Source organism: Leucopleurus acutus, assembly GCF_964270905.1.
Source record: "Leucopleurus acutus genome assembly, chromosome: 14".
Lineage (NCBI taxonomy): Eukaryota > Metazoa > Chordata > Mammalia > Artiodactyla > Delphinidae > Leucopleurus > Leucopleurus acutus.
Genome location: NC_139156.1, coordinates 907805 through 929942, shown reverse-complemented (window position 1 = coordinate 929942; position 22138 = coordinate 907805). Strand labels below are relative to the sequence as shown.

Below are 22138 nucleotides of genomic sequence, written 5' to 3'. Positions count from 1 at the left end.
GAAACTGCAGAGCTGAAGACAAGATTAATGAACTGCAGCAGGTGGGCCAGCAGAAAATGGTGAAAGAAATCGTGGAAAGACAAAGGGTGGGGTGGGAGGTGTGTGGTCTGACAGACGTGGAACTTGAGCTGAGGGGAACGCTGAGGGCATCAGTAGTCGTGTTTGAACAGAGAATAAGTGACAGTTTCTAGCATATAAGAGACAAACACACAAACGCTGCAATCCCCATGGGCCCCAAACAGGATAAAAAAACAAAATCTGTGTCCAGACAACAGATGATAGTGAACGTGAACAGAGCCCTGGACAAAGGGGCAGAGACGGGGTCCCTCCCACGGGGCAGCCGTGACGCCGACGGCCTCGCAGCCGAGGCCGCGTCCCAGAAGGAAGCTGCTGGCATAGGATCCCGGACCCACAGGACACCTTCAGGATGGAAGGTGAAATCGACGTTTTTATTCAAATGAAACCAAAAAGGATTTGTCACCAGCAGACCCACCCAAGGGGCGATAAATTCTCAAGGACATTCTTCTTGCGGAAGGAAAAGGACCCCAGGTGGAAAGTAGAGGCTGGAGGACCGAGAGCGGTGGGCACGTGCGGGGCGAACGTGGGGGGGAGGATCGCCTGCGGTGTAGACGCGGGGTTGAAACCCACCAGCACCAGCACGAGCAGGCGGTGGTGTCAGTGGAATCAGTGTCCGCAGGGCTCTGCCACGTTGAGAAAGGGCTGTGAGGCTTGAGCGGCTGGGGTCCCTGCGAGCCATGCCCTTTGCAGATGCTGCTGTTTTAGCGTTTCTGTGGGCTCAGGACTGGGTTAAATTATTTGAAACAGAAGTAGGTGGCAGTTTCCCAATATAATTGAAGTTTAAAAATCAATTAAACCTTTTCAGTAGCATTTTATATTCCCAGGCTTTTCTGATGGCGGAAGGTAGTTTGTAAACGGCGGGCGTCCGTGTTGGCTGCTCTTAAATGCATTTTACTTCACTTAATCCTACGTCCATGATGCTCGTAGCCTGTTTCTCCAGAACATTTGGAGGAATGAGACTGTAATTGAAAAGCTAATGATTTTTAGGAGACCAAAGCTGAGAGTCAGAGCTGTTTTAATAATTAGGATGCAAACTCTCTACATAATTTAATTGGCATAAAGTTGATTGATTTACTTGGTAAAATCGTTTAGATGTGGAAGTATGACAACAAATTTCATAATTAAAACTGTTGTTATTTTAAGTCTGGTATTTTTCTTTGCTCATTATCAAAACTTTCCATTTGCAAAGGTATTATTATTGAAAAGAACGTTCATACTGCAAAGGAATCTCATTTGGGGACGAAATACTTAGGTGATGTGAAGTTAAGGATGGTTTGCGGGTGCTCGCCGCGGGGCTCGGGGTCTGCGGCATTTCTCACCGTTGCCTTGGAGGCTGGCGGGCCCACGGCGTGACTTCCGTCTCCTGGCCGGATTTACTTTCCCACCTGCTGTCAGGCGTCAGCTCCTGGAACTTGTTAATCAGGCCAAGTCAGTAGCATTTCCCTTTTGAAAAGGAAGGTCCAAGATACTGCCTTGAACAAAAGCGAGTGATTCCGTGGGGGGAGGAGGGTGTCGGGTCGTGGACAGGGGCATCTGAGAGCGTCTCCCAGGTGCTGGGTGGGTCCGGGGCCCCCACGAGTCCCTGCCCTCGGGGAGCAGCAGCTGCCTGGGATCCTCGGCTGCGGGATCCTGCCACAATTTCTTCCACATCACCACTGCCCCGAGCCGTGGGATCTGGGCTCGGTGCCCAGCCCCGGGCACTCAGTGTGCCCCGTGGCCATGCCCCCTCAGGACCACCCCCAGGACACCTCCTGCCCTTGTCCTATGCTCTTCCCTGACTGTGCCTGGCCCCCGCTGACCATTCCTGGTCCCCACTGACCCCCGGTTCTCATGACTTCCCTCTGTCCCTGCTGACCCCCCAGTGTCCTTACTGACCTCTCCGTGTCCCCACTGACCTTCCCATGTCCCCGCTGACCCGCCGTGTCCCTGCTGATGGCCCCCTGTCCCCTGCCCTTTGCACTGGCTCTTGTCCTTCCCGGGGGGCTCTCCACACACCAAGCACCCCATTGACATCTGGGCCCAAACGTCTGTCCTGGACTCCGGGCCTGATGTCCCCCTGAGGTGTCTTAGGGCCACTTCAGCCCCAGCTTGTCCAGAGCTGGACGCCTTCCCTCCCGAACCCTCCCCGTCCCAGGCGATGGCAGAGCCCACCTCCAGCGGTCTGGGCAGCACCCCGTCTCCACCTGTTCTGTCAGGATGTCCTGGGGATGGCGCCCCCCGCTCAGAAGCTGACCGTCCCTCCGAGGCCCCCGTCACCGCCCCACGCCCCGCGCCGCCCTCGGACTCTCAGGCCAGACTTCGCGCTGCCTGAGTGCGGCTCGATATGGTGCGGATGGTTTGCGGGGTGCGTGGGTTCTCTGGGAGGGCTGTCCTGGGCCCAAGGTCGCCGTGCGCAGGTTGGGGTGCGACCAGCGTCCTTGCAGTGCGGGGCCATGGCGATGTGCCCTCCCCGCAGCCCGCCCGCGAGGCCGTCTGGTGACACGCCAGCCCTCTTCACGCGGCGACTGGGAAAGGTTAGCAGCATGTCACCCTGGTGGGGTTTGTCGCGGGCCAGGGGACGCTGAGTGGCCGTCGCCGCGGTTTGCCCCCCGTCAGGACAGCAGTGCCAGCACTGGGTACTGGGCAGCCCAACGGGGGACAGCACAGCCAGGCTGTGACGGGGCCCAGCGCCCGGGGGCGCAGCATGCCAGCCGCTCTGGTGCACGCTTTGTAAAATGCTTTTTAATTCAGCAACGGAATATCATTAACTTCGTGAGTGGATGAATACAGTGGACAACCGATTTGATTAACTTCAGATGCCGCAGTCGGCGGGAGACCAAATGACATTACGCATGTACCTGGCGCAGGCGGGGTGCCTGGACTGGGGCTGCAGGGTCAGCGGGGGTCCGGGGGCGTCCTTCCGCGTTTAGCCCACAGGCTGACGTGGAGAGTCAGTCAGCTCCTGTTTGAGGTCGCAGAGCTGCTCGGAGAAGCAGCAACACCTCAACGCAGCGTCCCCGCGGCCGCCTGCTGGTGACGTGGGCTGACGCGTCCAGTCGTGCTGCCTTGTCCAGTTAGGCTGCCCGTCCGAGAGTTTATTATACGGCGAAGATCAATGAAGCTCTGCATTGATGGAAGCAAGAGCCTTGTTTCGTTTATCCTTGTTTATAATCTAATGAATGTTATCGTAACTTTGCTTTGATTTATTACTGCATCTATTAAATTGTTTTAAGCCCGGAGTCTTGGGGCTTCACTCCTGTGAAGCGGTTGTTCCCCTTATTGGTGAAAGTGCCTTATTCTTTGCAGCCAGGCTCAGCTTCTTGGAGGCGCTGGAGGCTGCGTTAGGTTGTCCTTTGAACTCTGCGCGTTGGCTCCAGAGCCGTGGACCTGTCTCTCATCGGGGTGTCCTGCGCCTCTGCGACTCTCGCCTGACCGGTGGACTCGTGCCACGTGCCAGGCCTTGTGCGGGGGACTCAGAGGTGACCGGACCACCCACAAGGAGCTCCCTCCACTCCCGGTAAAGAAGGGAATAAGCACACAGCCAGAGTGGGCAGCACTGCAGAAAGACAGGGCTCTGCGGGGCTGCAGTCTGGGACGGCTGCTCAGAGGAGGCAGCATTCCCATGGAAACCTGCGGCCTCAGGGCTCTATTCCCATGGAAACCTGTGGCCTCAGGCTCTCGTGAGAAGAAGCTGGCACAGCAGGTAATGCCTTGATGACGGCAGAACTTGGCCATCTTCAGGCCTGGGAGGGCCAGTGTGGCCAGAGCTTTGTGAGCTGGGCGGGCTTGTCGTGAGGAAGGGTGACTGGAGAGCAGAGGAGCACAGGGCCAGACTCCTGGTGGCCCTGGCAGCAGGTGGGGGAGAGGCGGGGAAGCAGTGGAGGAAACGAGGGTCCCACCTGGTGTGGGGCAGGGGAGGTTAGAGACACGTTTCTGTAACAGCGGAGTTCATGCAGGGAGTGGACGTTTGGGGCGGACGTGGTGGTGGAGAAGCAGCGGGAGGTGTCCAGAGAGAACGAGGTTTTCAGTGGGAGCAGGAGGGGGACCGGCGCCGTAATGTCTGAATCGGAGAGGCTGGACTCTTGCGGGAAGTCGCGTGGGGACTGAGTGCCCTGCACCTGAGGCTGGCCTCCGGGGCGGGCGCTGCAGGGTGAGCTGATGGCTGCTGCCACGTGGAGCTGGGGAAGAGACCCCGGGGAGGCCGAAAGTGGTGTCCTGACACCCAAAATGAAGACCCGTGCAGGAGGACGGGTCGGTGACAGGAGGACAGGTCCCATGTTGCTGGGAAGCTCAGGGTCCCAGAAGGTCTCCTGTGGGTTTGCAGCTGGGCCGGCATGAAGACCTGGCTTAGCGATTTCACCGGGTGGTGAGGACAGAGACCAGGTTGGGAACAGGCAACACCCTGGACATGGCACAGCAGACAGAATCCAGCGAGGTGTGAACATGGGCATCGTGATCAAGCCAGGCCGATGCCAAGAACGCAAGGCAGGCTTAACATTTTAAAGTCTCTTAAAGCAACTGGCTGCTTTAACCATCCAGAAACCAGACCTCAATGTGGTTAAAGATATGTCATGTTTATGGGCAGGAAGACTGAGTAGTATCACCAAGACGTCAGCTGTCCCCGAGTCAATCTGTGTGTGTGATCCTAACCCCAGCAGGATGTTTCGGGTGTAATCTGGCCGTTGTTCTGGAGTTTTATATGCAAGTATAAAGGGCCCCAAATCACAGAAGCAATTGTAAAAAAAAGCAAAACGGGGCATTTATTTATGCTACTAAATATCAAGACTTATTATAAAGCTAAACTAGGAAAAAGTGCTATTAGAAATAGACCAATGGAACAGAACCGAGAGCCCAGAGAACAGATCCCCAAACGGATGGAGATGTGGTAAATGAGTCGTCACATACGTAAAGGGGAAACTGGACAGTGTGGAATTCCATGTGGAATGAAGCAACGCTAGATCTCACCTTGCGCCATACCCACGAGTAAGTCCCTGTTATTGTAAAAACCTAAATGGGAAAGAAACAACCTTACACGTTTTACATGGAATATTGAGACTCATTGTGGGATCAGACTAGGGAACTGTTTCCAAACAAGACGTAAAGGCGAAACCATAAAGGACTATGTCGGCTACTTTGACTACCTTAAAAATAAAGGCTTTCATTCCATGAAAGATACCATAAAAAACTGACTAGGTAAGCCACAAAGAGTGGGGGAATTCTCTGTAATACAAGTAGTAGACAAGGGAACTAGAAAATAAGCAAAGGATAAGAATCAGGTGTTCACAGGAGAAACCCAAGTTTCCACTCCTCTTAAAAAGCGGTGCTCAGCGGCACGAGTCTAAGGAAAATGCAAACAAGACAACAGTGACGTGTAATTTTACCGCAGTCGGCTGGCAGAGATCCAGGTGTGCCGGCACCAGGTCCTGGCGAGGGTGTGGGGCAGCAGGCACTGCTGGGCGCCGTGTAGAAACCCGTGTGGGAGATGCCCATCCACCGTGACCCAGAACCCCCAGCCGCATGTCACGTACATGCACATTTAATGCACGCGGGTGTGTATCTCTCCCATGTGCTCAAGGACACCGTGCAATGTTCATTTTAGTATTGGTTCTAATAGTGAAAACCTTGGAAGCAGTCTTCATGTCCAACAGCAAAACTGGATAAATAACTTTCAGTATTATTGTATATTGGATCTTATAGCATTAAAAATAAGCTAATGTTACATGTTGCAACATCGAACGTTTCTCAGATAGAACTTTGAATGGAAAATAAAACAAGTTCCTTAGCCAAAGCAATGTTGAGGAAAAGAAATGGAGCTGGAGGGATCAGACTCCCTGACTTAAGACTGTACTACAAAGCTACAGTCATCAAAACAAGTTCCTGAGGAGGGAGTAGGTACGATGGTGCAGATAAAGTTGGTGAAGGCTCTGAGCCCTTCCAGGGGTGCCTTTGACCTTGGTCACCGACACTGAGGATGGCAGCCACCTCTGGGGGGACAGTTGCGTTGGGAGTGTCCAGCACAGCGGACGCCTTGGAAGCCCCCACACAACCTAAGGCCTTTCTAGAGCAGTTGCTTAGTGCCCTGCCCCCCCCATAACCCCCATGCTGACTTCTGTGCCGATCACTTTATTCCTTCGTTCTGTTTAAACGCACACTCTTGATCGTGTCTGTTGCCTGGGCGCCGCGCCCCGTGAAGGGGCAGGGGCTTCCGTCTCTCCACATCGCGAAGCCCCTGTGTGGTTTTCGGCGCGGTTTGCTTGTTCTTGCTGCGCAGCGCTCCACTGCAGGGCTGGAGCACGAGTACGTCTTCACCTTGTTAGGCATTTGGTCACTGGGTCTGTTGGTGTTTCGGGCAGCGCCGCCTGCCTTCCCGTGCGTGTGTCCTGAGAGCCCCAGCTTCCGAGAGAGAGCTCTGTGTGTGTGTTTATGCACGGCTTCCCTTGGACGTAAACTCGCTGTGAGGCCGTGGAGCTGTGCGTCTCCCCATGGCTGTGTGCTCAGAACTTGCGGGTCCCCCATGTTACGAGGGCTGGGTCCCCATCACAGCCACATCGCATCACTCCCCAGGGCTGGGTCCCCATCACAGCCACATCCCATCACTCCCCAGGGATCGGTCCCCATCACAGCCACATCCCATCACTCCCCAGGGCTGGGTCCCCATCACAGCCACATCCCATCACTCCCCAGGGCTGGGTCCCCATCACAGCCACATCCCATCACTCCCCAGGGCTGGGTCCCCATCACAGCCTCTCGCGTCCTGCACTTTGTTCTCCGAGGGTGGAGATGTTTGCGTCTGATCCTGTTGGAATGTCAGTGCTGAGCTGAGCACAGCTGCTTCCCTGACGCCACAGCGCGTGTGCACACGCAGGGCCGTACCTCCTTTGGGGGCTCTGTGTCCACGGGGCGCTGTCTGCTCCCCAGGATGGAGCAGGTGACATGTCAGGGGTTCATCATAACCTCCAAACCCAGGGGCCTTTCCAGCCGTGAGTCATCCACGCCCATCGATGCTAACGCAGAGCAGCTCCCGATCTGTGGTTGCTGCAGGCTTGAGCATTAGTTATCAGCTGTGTCTTAGGAAGTTTTTATCGTCTTCTCAGATGCATTTATTTTATTTTTTTAAAAAATGACATGTTGAAAATGCTTTATCCGTAGAAACAATGTAATGCAGTGCCTTCCGGGAGGAGCTGTGTTGCATTTAAAGGCAGTTGGCCTTCCCGCTGGGCAGATTCCCTGGCCCTAGGCCGTGTGTGACCCCCTGGCTCGCCCTCTCCTGTCCTAGAATACAGCAGCTGGCTTCTCAGGGAGCCCCCTGCCTGGGGGATGGCGGTGGGTGTTCCCTGGGACTTGGAGGAGGGAAGCTCCCTTCTGCAGGCGCCCCGGGAGCTGAGACCTGGCCTTCTTGTTCCCACGGTGCCCTCAGGGGCACTGTTAGCGCCTTGGGGTCGAGTGCGAGAAGCACGTGTATGGTTTCCTCTTTCATTGCATCCGGAGAAGAACATTTCGCTCCTGTGCCCCTTCCTGCTCAGTCGATTTGACTTGAGGGCTAGGAACTGTCTGAAAGCCAACTGGACGTGGGGGCCGAGGGCTAACCTGTACCTGGGCCGCTAACGTCGGCGCAGAAATGATCGGTTAATGAATGTCTGATCAGTTTGCAAATAAAAGGTGGAGGGGTGTTTGCAAGCAGTAGCTTTTGCCGGTGAGTCCCCGGCCCGCAGCGGGTGGGCGGCGGCTCCGTCCGTGGTGCCCTTCGCAAATCCACACTTCGCCGACGTCTGCGGATGCGTGGCTTCCTGTCCAGCGTGGGGGACGTCTGCCTGCGGCCCCATCCCGTGCCCTGGCTCTGTGTATCTGCAGAGCGGCCTGCAGCTTTCAGAGCTCAGCTCCCTCAGGCAAACGAGCGCCCAGGTGTGGCCTGTGGTCCCGTCAGCCATTAGCCAACCTGCTCCAGGCAGGGGACTGGCTTCGCAGCACTGCAGACCCTCGAGGATCCAGTGGAGCCGGGCAGGTGGGACCAGGAGCCACACGGGCCGGATCCGGTCCGCACCCAGCACCCCTTCAGAGCCCTGTCGCGAGAACTCTGGCCTTGGGTCCCCGTAGCCGCGGGGTGAGGCCGCCCCTGAGGCCATCCTGCTGCCAGAGGTCAGGGCGCCCGCCCTGTGTCTGCTGCTCCGGGGACACAGGAGCGGCTGGACTGCATTTCGCTAATGGAGAATTAATAAGCACTCTTGACAGTCAGGTTTATAAATATGTAAAAAGTATTTTAATTGTTTCTAGCAAAACAGGCAAGGAGTCAATACTCTGAGACATGACGAACACACTGCTGACAGGTGCGGGGTCAGAGGACCCGCGAGCCGGCGTCCCGTCGGCAGGCTGCTTCCCGCCACCCGTCCTCACAGCCTGTGACAAATGGGCCCTGAACTGTATCGATGGAGTCGGTCAGACGTTGAAAAAGTTGAGTTGAACTTTGACTTGAAATATTCATTAGAGCTAATTATGGATTTTCTGACTCTGTGAGTTACAGCTCTGCACCTGCATTGGCAATTGATTTTCCATTTATTTACTGTAAACTTCTTAATATCATGTTAGCTTTATCACATCCAATGAGGCAATAGTTCAAATCTTTGCAATTGCGTTATTTACTTACGCATTTCCTGAGTGCTTTCTTTACCCAAGCAAACGGGAAGACATCCGTTCGCTCGTGGGTGTGGTCCTGCAGCTTTCCAGGGTCCAGTACTGCCCACGTCCCTCTTCTTGGAGGGACCTTGACTGTCCGCGGTCAGAACAGAGAGCAGAGGCTGGTCCTCGGGTGTGTGCGCCAAGGTGCCCAGCTCCTCTCAGAGAGGATTCGGGGCAGAGACCCGATGGGTGAGTCCGGCAAGCAGCAGGTGCGCTCCGTTTACTTTGTGCCTGTGCTGTGGGGAGCCTGTCGGCACTGACCACATGCCTGAGTCCCCGTCACACACATGGGTACACACGAAAAAGATGTGTAACTACACACGCGCACACACACACCCGGTTGAGTCTGAATCCCAGGTAAACAAGTGACTTTTGGCGCCAGATGCCCCATGCCCACCCCAGCCCGGTCCCTGCACTTTGGCCTTTTCCTGAGGGGGGCGAGCAGGGCCGACTCATCGCCCAGAGCAGCTCCTGGCACCGGCGGGCGCTCCGCGGCTGCTCGTGCTGTTGATCGTGGATGGGCAGGGCCGGTGGCTCCGGAGGCTCTGAGGTCGCAGCTCAGTCCTGAAGGATGAGCAGGGATTGGACCGGGCAGCGGGCGGCTGGCCCGCCGAGGGGCAGGGGGAGCCACGGCGAGGCTGTGCTGCCCGGAACGGAGCCGTGTCCTCACTCAGGAGCCATCCGCTCTGCCCCGACCCTCGCCCTCTGGACCACTGGACCCTGCAGCAGACGGGAGGCGGCAGGGGGCGGGGCGGGTGCGTCCACAGGGGAGATGCCTACTCGGGGTTGGCTAGCGGCCGGCGCTCCTGGCGTCCTGGGTCGGGAAGTGTCTGCGGCTGACTATTGAGTTTGGGGGCTGTGATTGGGCTGCAGTGAGCTGAACTCTTTTTCTCACCCACAGAGCTTCTTAGTCACCGCTCAGGACTGCTTTAGAAACGCTCCCGTGCTGGCCTCACTCCATTTCTCTGTTTGCTCTACAGGCACTAGGAAGCTTTTACTTTCTTCACGAATCCTTAAAAAACATCTCCCAGTTTGACTTTAAAGGTAAGACTCCATGCGTGCTCTGCTGTCTTCTGGGATTCTCCATCTTGGTGGACCCCCGCCCCCCGCCCGCTAGTCTGGCTTCTCCTGGTCCCTCCCACCCAGTGTTCCTGCGAGAGCACTGCATGGTCTGGGTTTGATCGAGGGGTTTGCGCAGTCACTAAGCAGGGAATCGTGAGGACACCTGCTTTCTGGCTTCTCTGAGGCCGAGGTGGCCGGCCTGTGCTGGGCGGCTTCCCCCTCCCCGTCCCGCCCCGCCCGCGGCCGTCCCAGCCCATTCCCGCACCTCTGCCACCCCTCACGGCTCTGGCGGGTGACTCTAGCTTTCCTATAATACAGTCAAGAGGAGAGGGAAGTGTTTTGTATCTGTGTACCTGTCGAACGTGAGAAAGTAAAAAAAAATGAAAAACACAACTGGAGGGTAGCATATTTCAGAAGAAAATGGGCGAGAGCATATGTTTGTGGCAAGCTAGAAAATGTAGCCCCGTGTTTAATGGGTAAACGCTGTGTGTCTGTACTGGGAAGAGTCACCTAAGATGCTCATGACACGAGGGCGTGTGAGTCTGTCCGCTGATCTGAGGAGTTGCCGTCCCTGCTCCATTCAGTCTGCGGGATGCGTGTGCATTTATCTTCCACGCAGGGTTGTCTCTTCATGCTACATGTAAACCCGTCTGAGCTCCGCTTGGGCTGTTGAGCCAGATGGCATTAATCTGAGATGCCTCCCGCGGTGAGGTAACTGTGGGAGCAGCTGATTGTGTCGGTTTGTTCAGGTTCATTACCACCACTCACTCGGGAGACGCCTCGCACTCTCCAGGTTGGGAAGCAGTGATTCCAGCAGCGCTGAGAACAGGGTCCCAGCCAGCAGGTGATGTTCACCGGCCCTGTAGCCTGAGCTTTCTCTGCTCTTGAGACGCAGCGTCTGCCTTTCCTGCCGAGGAGCTTGGAGTGGCCCAGCAGACCTGGCGAGAGCCGGGGCTGGGGCCGCTCTTCCCATGACCCTAGCAGACACTGGACGTCGAGTGTCCTGTCCTCGGGCCGCGGAGCTGTGAGCAGAGGGGCTGTGCAGACACAGCGGCTCCAGACGAAGCTGAAACAGAACGGCTTGCGCTTCTAATAAACCTGCACCTCAGGCTCCACAGGTGCCACGTCTGTTGAACTTTTCCTTCTTCCAAGTAACCATTTGCAGACATATTTTATTACTAAATCAAACTCGTCCGAAAGTACCTGGCTAGTACACAGTTTATTTACAGCTGTACCTTCGATGTACATTTATTTGACTCTAGCAAAACCTCCATGCTATCAGTGACAAGAACCATTATAAGACGGGCAGCGGCTGTGCCCTGAGCAGGCGAACCTGGCGGGAGGCTGTGTCGAGTCTGAAGACACCCCGGGGCGTGGCGTGGCAGGTGTTGCTGCCGACGGATCCCCAGCGCGGGCGAGGCCGGGGTCTCAGGCAGGCGTGGGCCGCCGGCCCCCGCTCCACAGCCCCGGCTCTTCGAGGCTCGCACTTCTGCCTGGAATTGAACTACAGCAAAAGCAATCCAGGTTTGTGAAGTTTGCATCAACTTTTGAAAAGAAACAGCCTGAATTTTAACAAATGTGTTCCTACTTAGAAACTTGAGATGAAAAGGGATGAAAGGGACTCCAGTGTCTGGTCCAGCACGTGATGAGCTTGCAAGCTGTCACTCAATCCTCAGGAGAGACAATCCAAACAAGCTGAAAATGGGTGATTCTTCTTAGGTCCCTCAGCGGAGCAAGGTCACAGGGCAAACTGCTGCCCCCCAAACCGGGGAGACAGACAGACGGGCGCAGAGAGTCAGAGCCCACTGAGCAGAGAGCACCGCACGGTCAGGACGCTAAGACAGGCCGAGCCTGGGCAGCTGGCGGGGGACGCGCACCCAGGCTCAGGGCCTACGCTGTCACGGGCTTTACCTCCTGGAAGCTAACCACGTTCTCACGCCGAAGATGAAAGAAAAATCCCCAGACCTTTCTCAGGGGAGGGGAAGGTAGCTGTTGTGAAGTGCGCCCAGACAGCTCTGTTCTTCTTGAAGGCCTGCCCGCAGGGAAACCCTGAGCCCAGCCCACTGGGGTCTGATCAGGGCCTCACCCACGGGGGAGGGAGGTAGCCGATTGCACCTCCTCTAGCCTTCCTGTGCAGCCTGAGGAAACAAGAAGAGCAAAGGAAGTCCAAAATAAGCAGAAGAAAGGAAATAATAAAATTGGAGCCTATACGTCAGTGAAATTGAACAGAGACACTCACGAGAGAAAAGCAAAGAAGCCAAAAGCTAGTGCTTTGAAAAGATCAATAAACTTGGTAAACCTTGAGCCAGGCTAACCAAGAAAAAAAGAAGACACAAATGACTAGTGTGAGAAATGAGAAAGGGGTCATCAGTACTCATCCTGTGGGCATTAAAAGGATGATAAAGGTATATTGTGAACAAGTCTATGCCTATAGATTTGATAACTTAGATGGCCCACTTCTTTGAAAGATACGATCCACCAAAACTCATTCAAGGGGGACTAGATAGTATGCATGGGCCTTTGTCTATTAAAAGGAATTCAGTCAATAAGTAATAACCTTTTAAAAACATCACGCCCAGATGGTTTCCCTGGTGAATTCCACCAAACATTTAAGGAAGAAATTATACCAATTCTCTACAATCTTGCCCAGAGAATAAAGGCAGAGGGAAAACTTCCTAATTCATTCTATGAGGCCAGCCTTACCCTAATAACAAAACTAGATAAAGGTATTACAAAAAAGGAAAACTATAGGCCAGTATCTCTCATGAACAGAAAATGCAAATTCCTCAATATAATATTAGCAACTCAAAACTAACAACGTATAAGAAAATTATACACTGTGAACAATTCAGATTTATCCCAGGTATGCAAGCCCGATTCAGCGTCCAAAAAATCAATTAATGTAATCTGTCACATCAGCAGGCTAAGGATGAAAATCACATGATTATATCACTAGATATAGAAAAAGCATTTGATAAAATCCAACACCCATTTGTAATAAAAACTCTCCGCAAACTAGGAATAGAGGAGATCTTCCTCAACTCAATAGAGAATATCTACAGAGATTCTACACTAACATCAGAATCAATGGTGAGAAACTAGATACTTTTACCCTAAGGTCAGTAACAAGGCAGGGATGGCCACTCTCACCATTTCTCTTCAACATCATACTGGAAATCTTGGCTAATACAATAAGACAAAAAAAAAAAAAAGGAAATTAAAGGCTTATTGATGGGAAGGGGCTGTCTTAATTCTTAGGTGACATGTTTACATAGAAAATCCCAAGGAACCACCACCACCAACAGTAGCAACAAAAACTGGTACCAGTAAGCAAGGTTGCAGGATATGAGGTTAATAATCATACGTCAGTGGCTTTCCTCGATACCAGCATTGAACAGGTAGAATTTGCAATTAAAAACACAATATCATTTACCTTAGCACACATATAAAAAGAAGTACTTAGGAATAAATCTGACAAAATACGTATAATATCTACATGAGGAAGACTACAGAATCTGATTGAAGGAATCAAAAAAGACCCAAAGAAGTGGAGAGATAGTTCATGTTCATGGATAGGAAGCCTCAGTATTGTCAAGTTCTTCCCAACTTGATCCATAGATTCAACACAAGCTCATTCAAAATCCCAGCAAGTTATTCTGTGGATATTGACCAACTGATTTCTAAAGTTTATGTGGAGGCAAAAGACCCAGAAGAGCCAACACAATATTGAAGAAGAAGAACAAAGTCGGAGAACTGACAGTACCCAACGTCGAGACCTTCTATAAAGTTACAGCAATCATGATGGTGTGGTGTTGGTGAAATCGGAGGACTGACACTACCCAACGTCGAGACTTTCTATAAAGTTACAGCAATCAAGACGGTGTGGTGTTGGTGAAAGAAGAGTCAGATAGATCAATGGCACAGAAGACAGAGCCCAGAAATGGACCCACACAAATACAGTCAATTGATCTTTGACACACGAGCAAAGGAAACAAAACAGAGCAAAGAGACTCTTCTCAACAAGTGGTGCTGGAACCTGCCGGACATCCACACACACAAAAAGGAATCTAGTCACAGACCTTACACCTTCACAAAAACTTAAAATGGATCATAGACCTAAATGTAAAATGTGAAACTGTAAAACTCCTAGATGATAACATAGGAGAAAATGTAGGTGAATCTTGGGTTCAGTGATGACTTTTTAGATGCAACACCAAAAGCATGATCCATGAAAGAAACAATTTTAAGTTGGACTTTACTAAAGTGAAAAACTTACATTCTGCAAAAGCCACTGTTAAGAGAATGAGAAGACAAGCCAGAGATGGGAGAAAATATTTGCAAAAGGCACACCTGATAAAGGACTGTTATCCAACATATACAAAGAGCTCTTAAGATTCAACAATAAGAAAGCAACCCAATTTAAAAGTGAGCTAAAGATTTGAACAGACATCTCACCCAGGAAGATATACAAATAGCAAATAAACATGATGAAAAGATATTCAACATCACATGTCACCAGGGAAATGCAAATTAAAACAACAATTAAAACCACTACACACCTATGAGAATGGCTAAAATCTGAAAACTTGACAACGCCGTGCTAGCAAGGACATGGGGCAACAGGAGCTCTCACTCACTGCTGGTGGGATGCAGAACCGTCCAGCCTCTTTGCAAGACAGGTTGGCAATTTCTTGCAAAGCTAGACATACTCTTACACATCCCTTGGCATTTACCCAGATGAGTTGAAAACTAATGTCTGCACAAAAACCTTTACAACAGAGATGTTAAAGAAAAAAAAACAAAAAACAAAAACCAAAAAAAAAAAAAAAAAAAACCTTTACAGCAATGTTTATAGCAACTTTATTCGTAATTAGCAAAAACTGGAAGTACCAGAATATGTCCTTCACAGATGAACAAATAAACAAGCTGTGGTCCAGTGACAAGGGAATATTATTCAGCAGTAAAACAAAGTGAGCTATCAAGATACAAAAACTCATGGAGGAACCTTTTAGGAGGAACCTAAAATGTGTGTTCCTGACGGAAAGCAGCCCACTGGAGGAGGCCGCCTGCAGTATGTGGCCAACGACTGGGGAAAGGATGGAGACAGTAGAAGCATGGCTGGTTGACAGGCGCTGGGGGAGGGAGGGACGGACAGGTGGAGCACGGGGGTTAGGGCCGTGGAAGTGCTCTGCATGCCACTGCAGCGGTGGATACATGGCGTTGTGTGTCTGTCGGGACCCCTAGCGCGTACGAGCCCACCAACATGGGGGGCGGATGGGAACTCTGCACTTGCAGCTCAGTTTCTGTAATCCCCAAACTGCTCTACAAATACAGGCTCATTTTTAAGAAAGAGGCCTCCTCTGCCCCACCCCCCCAGTCTCCTTCTCTTTCCTCAAGGGAACTGGGGTTTCATCTCAGCAGAGCTGCCTGCTGCTGCGGCCCCTGCCCTGTCCTCATTCCCAGGAGCCTGCAGGTGGCTGCCCACGCCTCAGGGCTGGTCCTGCACCTGTGCCCGCCTGGCTCACCGAGGGCTGGTGCGTCTGCCCCGTGGGCATCCATGCGTCCTGAGGATGTCTGGGGGGGCGTCCACCCCTCTGCAGCTCATGACCCGATGCCCCCAGTGGGCTGTTGGGGTGATTCAGCCTTTGCTACGAGGATCCCCATCCTGAGCAGACCTTTAGAAAGAACTTTCTTTATTCTCAGGTCCAGGCGATACTGGCGGTTAGCAAAGGGGGTAGGAAGGAAGGATAAAGAACCCCCTGCAGGGCGCCCAGACGGTGGGCCCGCGTGGCCCCAGCAGCAGCTCGGCGCCTCCCAGGGACGAGCCCGGATGTCGGGAGGAGGGGTGTCTCTAGGACCCGGCAGAGGCGGCCGCTGCCAGAGGCTGGACCTCCGCCCGGCCGTCACCCTCAGAGGCCTCGTGGGGGCCCAGGGCCACCCCTCACTCCTCCATCAGGCTCAGCTCCGCCCTGCTCCGGGGCTCCCCTGACCGCCCCCCAGGTGACACCCTCCTGTCCTCCACACTCGGGGAGTATCCACGTCCCATGTCCTAACCCACGTCCATCTCCCCGCCTCATGCCCAGGCCCACTCTGCGGGTCGTGTCTGCGTCCCGTGTCCGCGTCCTCAGCTTCTGGCCGGGCCCCACGGCACTCAGTGGACGTCCTGGTGCCCACTGGTGCAGGGAGGGCCCAGGAGGGGAGTTGGAGGCCCGGGCGGGGTGGAGGGAGGGGCGAGGCGGGCGGGTGCACACAGCAGGCTGCAGCCGCCTGCCAGCCTGGCGCCCCGGGTGGTCTGTGCGGGACAGGCCTGCCGTCAGCAGGAGCGGTCAGCTGCCCCGCTCTGGGGCCGGGGTGGCCTGTCCGCCTCGCGAAGGGGAGCTGGACGCGAGGTGCCGGTGACGGCAGGTGTGCCTCGCAGACAGCACTCCCCCCCGCCCCCCTGCCACCCTGCTGCCGGCTGTGCGGGGTGGTTTGATAAATGCTGTCCTTCCACGGAGATGGGTGGGTGGCTACTAAGTGCCTCGTGTGGTTAACACACTCCTGCGTCATTTCCCGCCGCAGGTGGGTGTCATGAGCGGGTCGTGGCTTCGTGCCTTATTAGTTTACACTGGCCTGTGCCCACCTTCCCAGGCACCAGCCTCCTGGCTCGTGGGTTCGCCTGCGTTTCCCCCGATGGGCAAACCCGGGGGTGGGACGGTAGCCTCAGAGCCAGCTGCACCTGTCATCTGAGGCTCGTCTCCGTGGTTTGGGAGCCAGGTCAGAGGAGCAGTGGGTACAGCGCAGCTCCGTCCTGGGGGAGGGGTCCACGTCACGTGCTGTCTGTGTGTCAGTGGGCCCGTGGGGGCAGGCAGCCCAGAGACTGCAGGCGGGGCTGCCTGTGGGACGCGGAGCAGGACCTCCACAGACACTCTGATGGGACGGCTCGTCCTTCGTCCCAAACACCAGGATCTCCACACACCCCAGGACCCTCACCCCAGTGTCCTGGCCCGGGAGCAGGGGACAGGTGATGCTCCGGCAGCCGGTGGGGGCAGTCTGGTGACCACCTGGGCTGGGGTCTCCCCGTGGCGGCTCGGCAGGCCCCCCGCTGCCTGGGCTCTCTGCCGGCATCTCGTGGGGAGGCTGACAGCCTTCCCACCCACCAGCCAAGTAAGAGTTTGAGGAATAAACACATTTGTGCATTAAACTCCACATTGGTCTCTGAAAAGGAACGATCCCAGGTCTGGGTGTGAAAGGACCAGGCCAGGCCCTGTGTGCGGGACGTCAGCCAGATGCGGGGAGAGCCCGCGGGACACTGGACGGGGCGGGTGGCCCAGAGTGCCTGGCCTTCATCCCTTTCCCCCGTCTCACGTAAGGACTCCCCTTCCCTGGTTAGGAGTGATGTTGGCTGGATGCAAGGAGGAAATCCATGTTATTAAATGAATTCGTCTTAAGTGTGAATGGACGGTAACTCCACGGCCCTTTTAAATGCAGTCGCACTTTGCTCAGAGGATGCCAATTAGCCCCTGTAAATCCGCAGGCCAGGAGCTTGGAGCGGGTAATGACACCCCGTGTCAGATTCCAGGTCCAGGGATGGGAATGCACGAGCCACAGCGTCCCCGGGAGCAGCTGCCCTGCCTGGGGGCGTGGCCCTCGTCGGGTCTGCCTCCTGGGCCCTCCCTCGCCTCCACAGCACTGCCCGGGTGGGATGCGGGACCCCACGTGGCCCTGAGCTGGGGGGAGGGGGAGAAGAACTGAAGTTACCCCCGGGTCCTTCTTCTGCTCTTTCCTAGCCAAGAAGTATAAAAAAGTCACTGGTAAGGAGATCTACTCAGACACGCTGGAGAGCACGCCCATGCTGGAGAAAGAGAAGTTTCCGCAGGACTACTTCCCCGAGGTACGTCGGGGCCCCGCCGGCCACACTCGTACTAGTGCGTTTACTTTCAGGTGGGATTTAGGACGTGAAATCTTCATACTTCACAGTGGGGATCCCCCAGCTGCCGTCATGCTCCAGTATTCTGTCCTGAAACCCACGTGGGCTCATCTGGGTGGTCTTAGATGAGGGTTGGGAGAGCCCGTGGTGTTTATCGTTACATCGGTAGGTAAATTTTCTAATCATCATCGTTTCCAGGCAAAGGAACCTTCCCCCAGAGAGGCAGAAAAACCATAATCTGTTCATTTGGGGCCTGGGGTGCGCCAGGGGCCTCCCAGCAAACCTCAGTGTGAGCAGGTCGATCTGGCCAGTGATGCAACCCGAACAGAGAGCTCGGGCGTGCTGGGACAGTGGCACTCGGGGGGCTCTCCCCATCCCCAGGGTGCTGAGTGAGCCCCGGGCTCTTCCCTGGCAAAGCCTTGGGTGTGGCCAGAGAGGCGCAGCCGCAGACTCGGAGCCGGTGCCCCCACCCTGTGCGCTTCAGCAGAGGGAAGTGCGGGGTTACTTCTCACCCTCTGCTCAGACACAGTCAGGAAGCGTGCATGTGTTTCCTCTGGGTTTTAGTGCCTTTTTGTCTAGTTTTTTTTATGTAGCCGTTATGCTGCACACATAATTTTGGATTCTGGGATTTTCAGCGAATACTCTCACGACCAGCGTGTTTGGAGTCTCGTAACCTGTGTAGTCCAGGTGTTGATCCAGACTGGATCACCTTCCCTTTCGGGGCCCGTTGACTCGCAGTAGGAAGTGACCCGTGACTGAAGCATTCGGGGGTGAGACTGAGCCGGGCGGCCCCTCCTCACAGCTGCGTTTCCACACGGCCCCCAAAACCCCACGGGGCAGGTTTTCTTGGTCGAGGATTGCCCGCCGTGACTCTGTGGAGCCGCCCCTCCTGCGGCACTGGGAGCCGATTTCAGCAAGGCCGCAACTTTATTAACTTGCTTTATGACCCGATCCTGCAGTGGAGGAAAGGTGGCCGGTGCCTTGAAGGATGGGCCGCGTCCCCGGCCAAGGACGCGGTGTCAGGGGCCCGCCTCCCGCCCCGCCTGCCGCTGCCCCTGCCCCTGGGCACTGCTCCCCTCTGCTCTGCGTCCAAGATTGGAGGAGGGTGTGGCTAGAAGGCTCCGGAAGCTTCCGTTCTCAGCCTTCCATGAGTGCAGCCGAGCCCGTGAGTCCTGCAGTCCTCCCGGGACGTTGGCCAGTGGACATGTCCAGCAGGAGGCCGGCCCAGGGTTCCCCGGATCAGGGTGAGGGCTGAGAAGTCAGTTTCAGAGGCCATCAGTGCCGGTCTCCTGGCCCATCCCGATCCAGACTCACCCTCGCTCCCCTGCAGGCAGCACGGGAGCCGGCACTGGCCCTGGCCTGAGAGCAACCAGGGACCCCGGTGAAAACGGCGCAAGCTGCGGGGAGACCGGGGGCAGGGCCTGCAGCGCCACAGATAGGGTCTCGGCCTCTCCCCCCACGCGGGCACCTTAAGAGCGGGAGAGCCAGCTTACAGAGGCCCGCTGGGGACAGCCCTGAACGGGCCAAGGAAGAGGCTCTGGCATGTCAGCCGCTGCTCTGCAGGAGGGACCCTGACGCCCCTGCTGACGTCCAGGGTCCACGCACCTGGCAGAGAAGGCAGGGCTGCCGGGGACGGCCACGAAGCCAGCCTCGCCCAGATCAGCGCAGGGGCTGGGTGGCTGGTGGGCAGTGCTGGGCCCGGGCCTGCGTGGGGCTGGGCGGGGAGCACCTGAGGCAGCCCTTTGAGCAGTTAAGTATCTTTGCAGCTCTCCCCTTTAACTGCCACTGGAGTCCTGAGCCGCGGCAGGTGCCAAGGCGAGCCCGTGGCCTGGGACTGGCAGGCGGCAGGGATGGCAGGCGGGCCTCTGCTCTTCCCGAACCCGCCCGTTCCCTCGAGGTGCTCCCCAGGCCGCTGCCCACCCAGGGGACGCCTGGTGCCTGGGACGGAGTTCCCACTCCGCGCCCCCCGCCAAGGACTGGGACGCACCTGGGTGACCTGGCTCGTGGTTGGATGCCCAGCGCGCGGCCCCCGTCGCCCCAGGGACTCGCTCAGCCCACAGGTGTCCCTCATCCTCTCGTCACTTGCCAATGACTCCAGAATTCGGGGTCCTCTCACTCCACCTGTGCCCTCAGAGCTGGGGTCACTGGAGGCTCCCGGCATCTGTCATCTAGGAGCTGTGCTGCTCCCGAAGAGGAGCCTTCTGTGACGGTCACCGTGTCCTCCTGGGTGGGCAGAGGGGACCCCACTGCTTCCTCCGGAGAAGGTGCCCGGCACCTGGGCGGGAGCCTCTGCGTTCCCGGCTTGCCCGCTGCCGCCCTGGCCCTCAGGCTCTGCCCTGTGCGGGCTCCCTCCCCAGAGGCCGCGGCGTGTCTGGGGGTCTCCCCGCATTTCTCTTCCCACCAGGGCCCAGGCGGCTGTGAAGCTTGGGCTGAGGTTGACCTGTGGGTGGTGGGGGGGGCAGGTGTGGGGACCTCAGCTGTGGTTCCCACCTCCCTGCACATCCCATGTGCTTGCTGTGCCCTCCGAGGTGCTGGCCGGTGCCGGCCGGGGGTACTGAGCCCTCCTCAGACCCAACTCCAGGCGGCCTCACTGTCATCCGCAGGCAGAGGGGGGAGTGCGTCTCTGGGCAGAGAAGGTTGGGGGGTCTCTGGGTTAGACCCCGATGTCTCGACTAGAGCGGCGTGTTGCTGGGACAAGGTGACCCCTGCTCCGGGGTGCTGGCCTTCCTGGGGGCCCCGTTCTGCTCCATGGAATTGCCCGAGTGTGTGCTCCGCTGGGTCTGATGACGTATGAGTTTTCAGGGCTTGTTCATTTTCCTCTCATCTCGATAAATTAACAGAAGGAAAATCTTATTGAGAAAAACACAAATGCTTCTGATGTTTCTGTCAGCTGCGTGGAATTTCTCAGGTGTAAGAAACTCCAGGACCGTTGCCGGCTCCCGTGTCCTGCTAGGAGCCCTGCCTGGCGTGCGTCAGGTCAGCAGGCCGCCGGGCAGGGCCGCGGTGCCCAGGAGGCTGCGCTGCGGCTGCTCCCCTCCTGCTGGGCCTGCAGTCCAGGCCTTTAGCCTTATTGGAACACGTTTTGGGGGAGGGAATTAGTTTAAGACTGATTTCTCTTTCTTTTATTACCGTCACTTAAGGGCAATCTAAACGTAATTACCGTGATGGAGGCATGATGCAATTCCAAATAATTACAGCCCACTGCACATAAAACCGACAGAACTTCCCTGGTGGCTTGTGGGCGCTCTTGGCTCGACGCGAATTCCACGTGCTGCCTCTGGGGGAAGCACTCCAGGCAACGCGAGACCGTTTTGAAAAGCAGGTCTGCGTCGTCCGTCGGGGCCGAGGCATTTTATTCCTCCTGCCCGTCGTGAGAAATTGGTTGTTTCCATGCATCACAGGGACTGTTCCAAGCTCTTATGAAAGATGAATTAATTTCACTAATGCTCTGAAGCGGGCCTTTCACGGGGAGGCTGCGTGGTGATAACCTTCCTGCAGCCTCCCTTTTCTCACCATGATTTATGCCGTCTTTTAGTAGATGAAGCTGCCTGTATTCGCCATCCATCTGCTGGTAAAGGCATCCTATTAACAGGGCATCTGAGCAGAGACTTAATATTGTCAGGTGAATGATGTGGCGGCCCCCCCCCACCGCCCCCGCCCAGACCCGGGCGTGACATGGTTCCCACTCCAGTGTGAGAGCCTCTCTGAGAACTGGGGTGGACACCCCGGGGCACCCCAGCCACTGCCGTCCTGTCTGCCGTCGCCTGGAGCCTTGGGTGGCTTGAGAAGGCGGCCGATGACCAGTGAGCCTGGGAGCGTGCACTGGGCTGGGAAGAGGCAGAGGAGGCCCAGCCCCGCCCGCTTGCACCCCGCCTCCGTTTGCTATGAGCACCTGCATCCGGAAGCTTCTGTGCTGGAGGCCCCAGCCTCCCTACATGTGTGCTGACCACAGGCTGCCCTGCCAGCTGCTCCCAGGGAACCGGCCCAGACCCTGGTCCCGCTTCCGGAGGCTCGCCCTGAGCCCAGGAGTCAGGCCGCCCTGTGCTGCAGCTCCTGGTTTCCGAATGTGCACGAGGGCACCAGGGTGGCGGCGCCTGCTTCCCACTCTCTGCAGGACGTGGCTGCAGACGGAAGACAAGTCACTGGTTCTCCCGGAGAGGCTGAGGGGGGGTGGGGCGCCCTCGACAGCCGGTGTGCGTGGCGACCCCCTCCCACTCCCGCTGCGGCAGTGGGAGAAGGCGACAGACCTTCTGGTGGATTTGACCGGGCCCACGTCCTGCCTGGCTCCCCTGCGGCCTGCCCCAGCGGGTGACCACTTGCCATGTGACCTTGGGTGCGATTCTCAACCTCGAGGGCTCCTGGGTCCCGCAGGTGCTGCGCTGAACAGCGGGCTGGATTCTGAACCGGACGTGGTCAGAGAGAGGGTCAGCGAATCAG

General features: G+C 56.0%; 1 protein-coding gene across 1 annotated transcript in view; it reads left to right on the top strand.

Annotated features, from left to right (window-relative positions):
• The window catches only part of INPP5A (inositol polyphosphate-5-phosphatase A), a 173641-nt gene that overhangs the window by 105456 nt on the left and 46047 nt on the right, over positions 1-22138 (top strand). Inside the window, exons 5-6 of the mRNA XM_082853914.1 lie at positions 9711-9774; positions 17562-17665. Coding sequence (XP_082710040.1) covers positions 9711-9774; positions 17562-17665 — 168 coding nt within the window. The remainder of the gene's footprint in view (positions 1-9710; positions 9775-17561; positions 17666-22138) is intronic.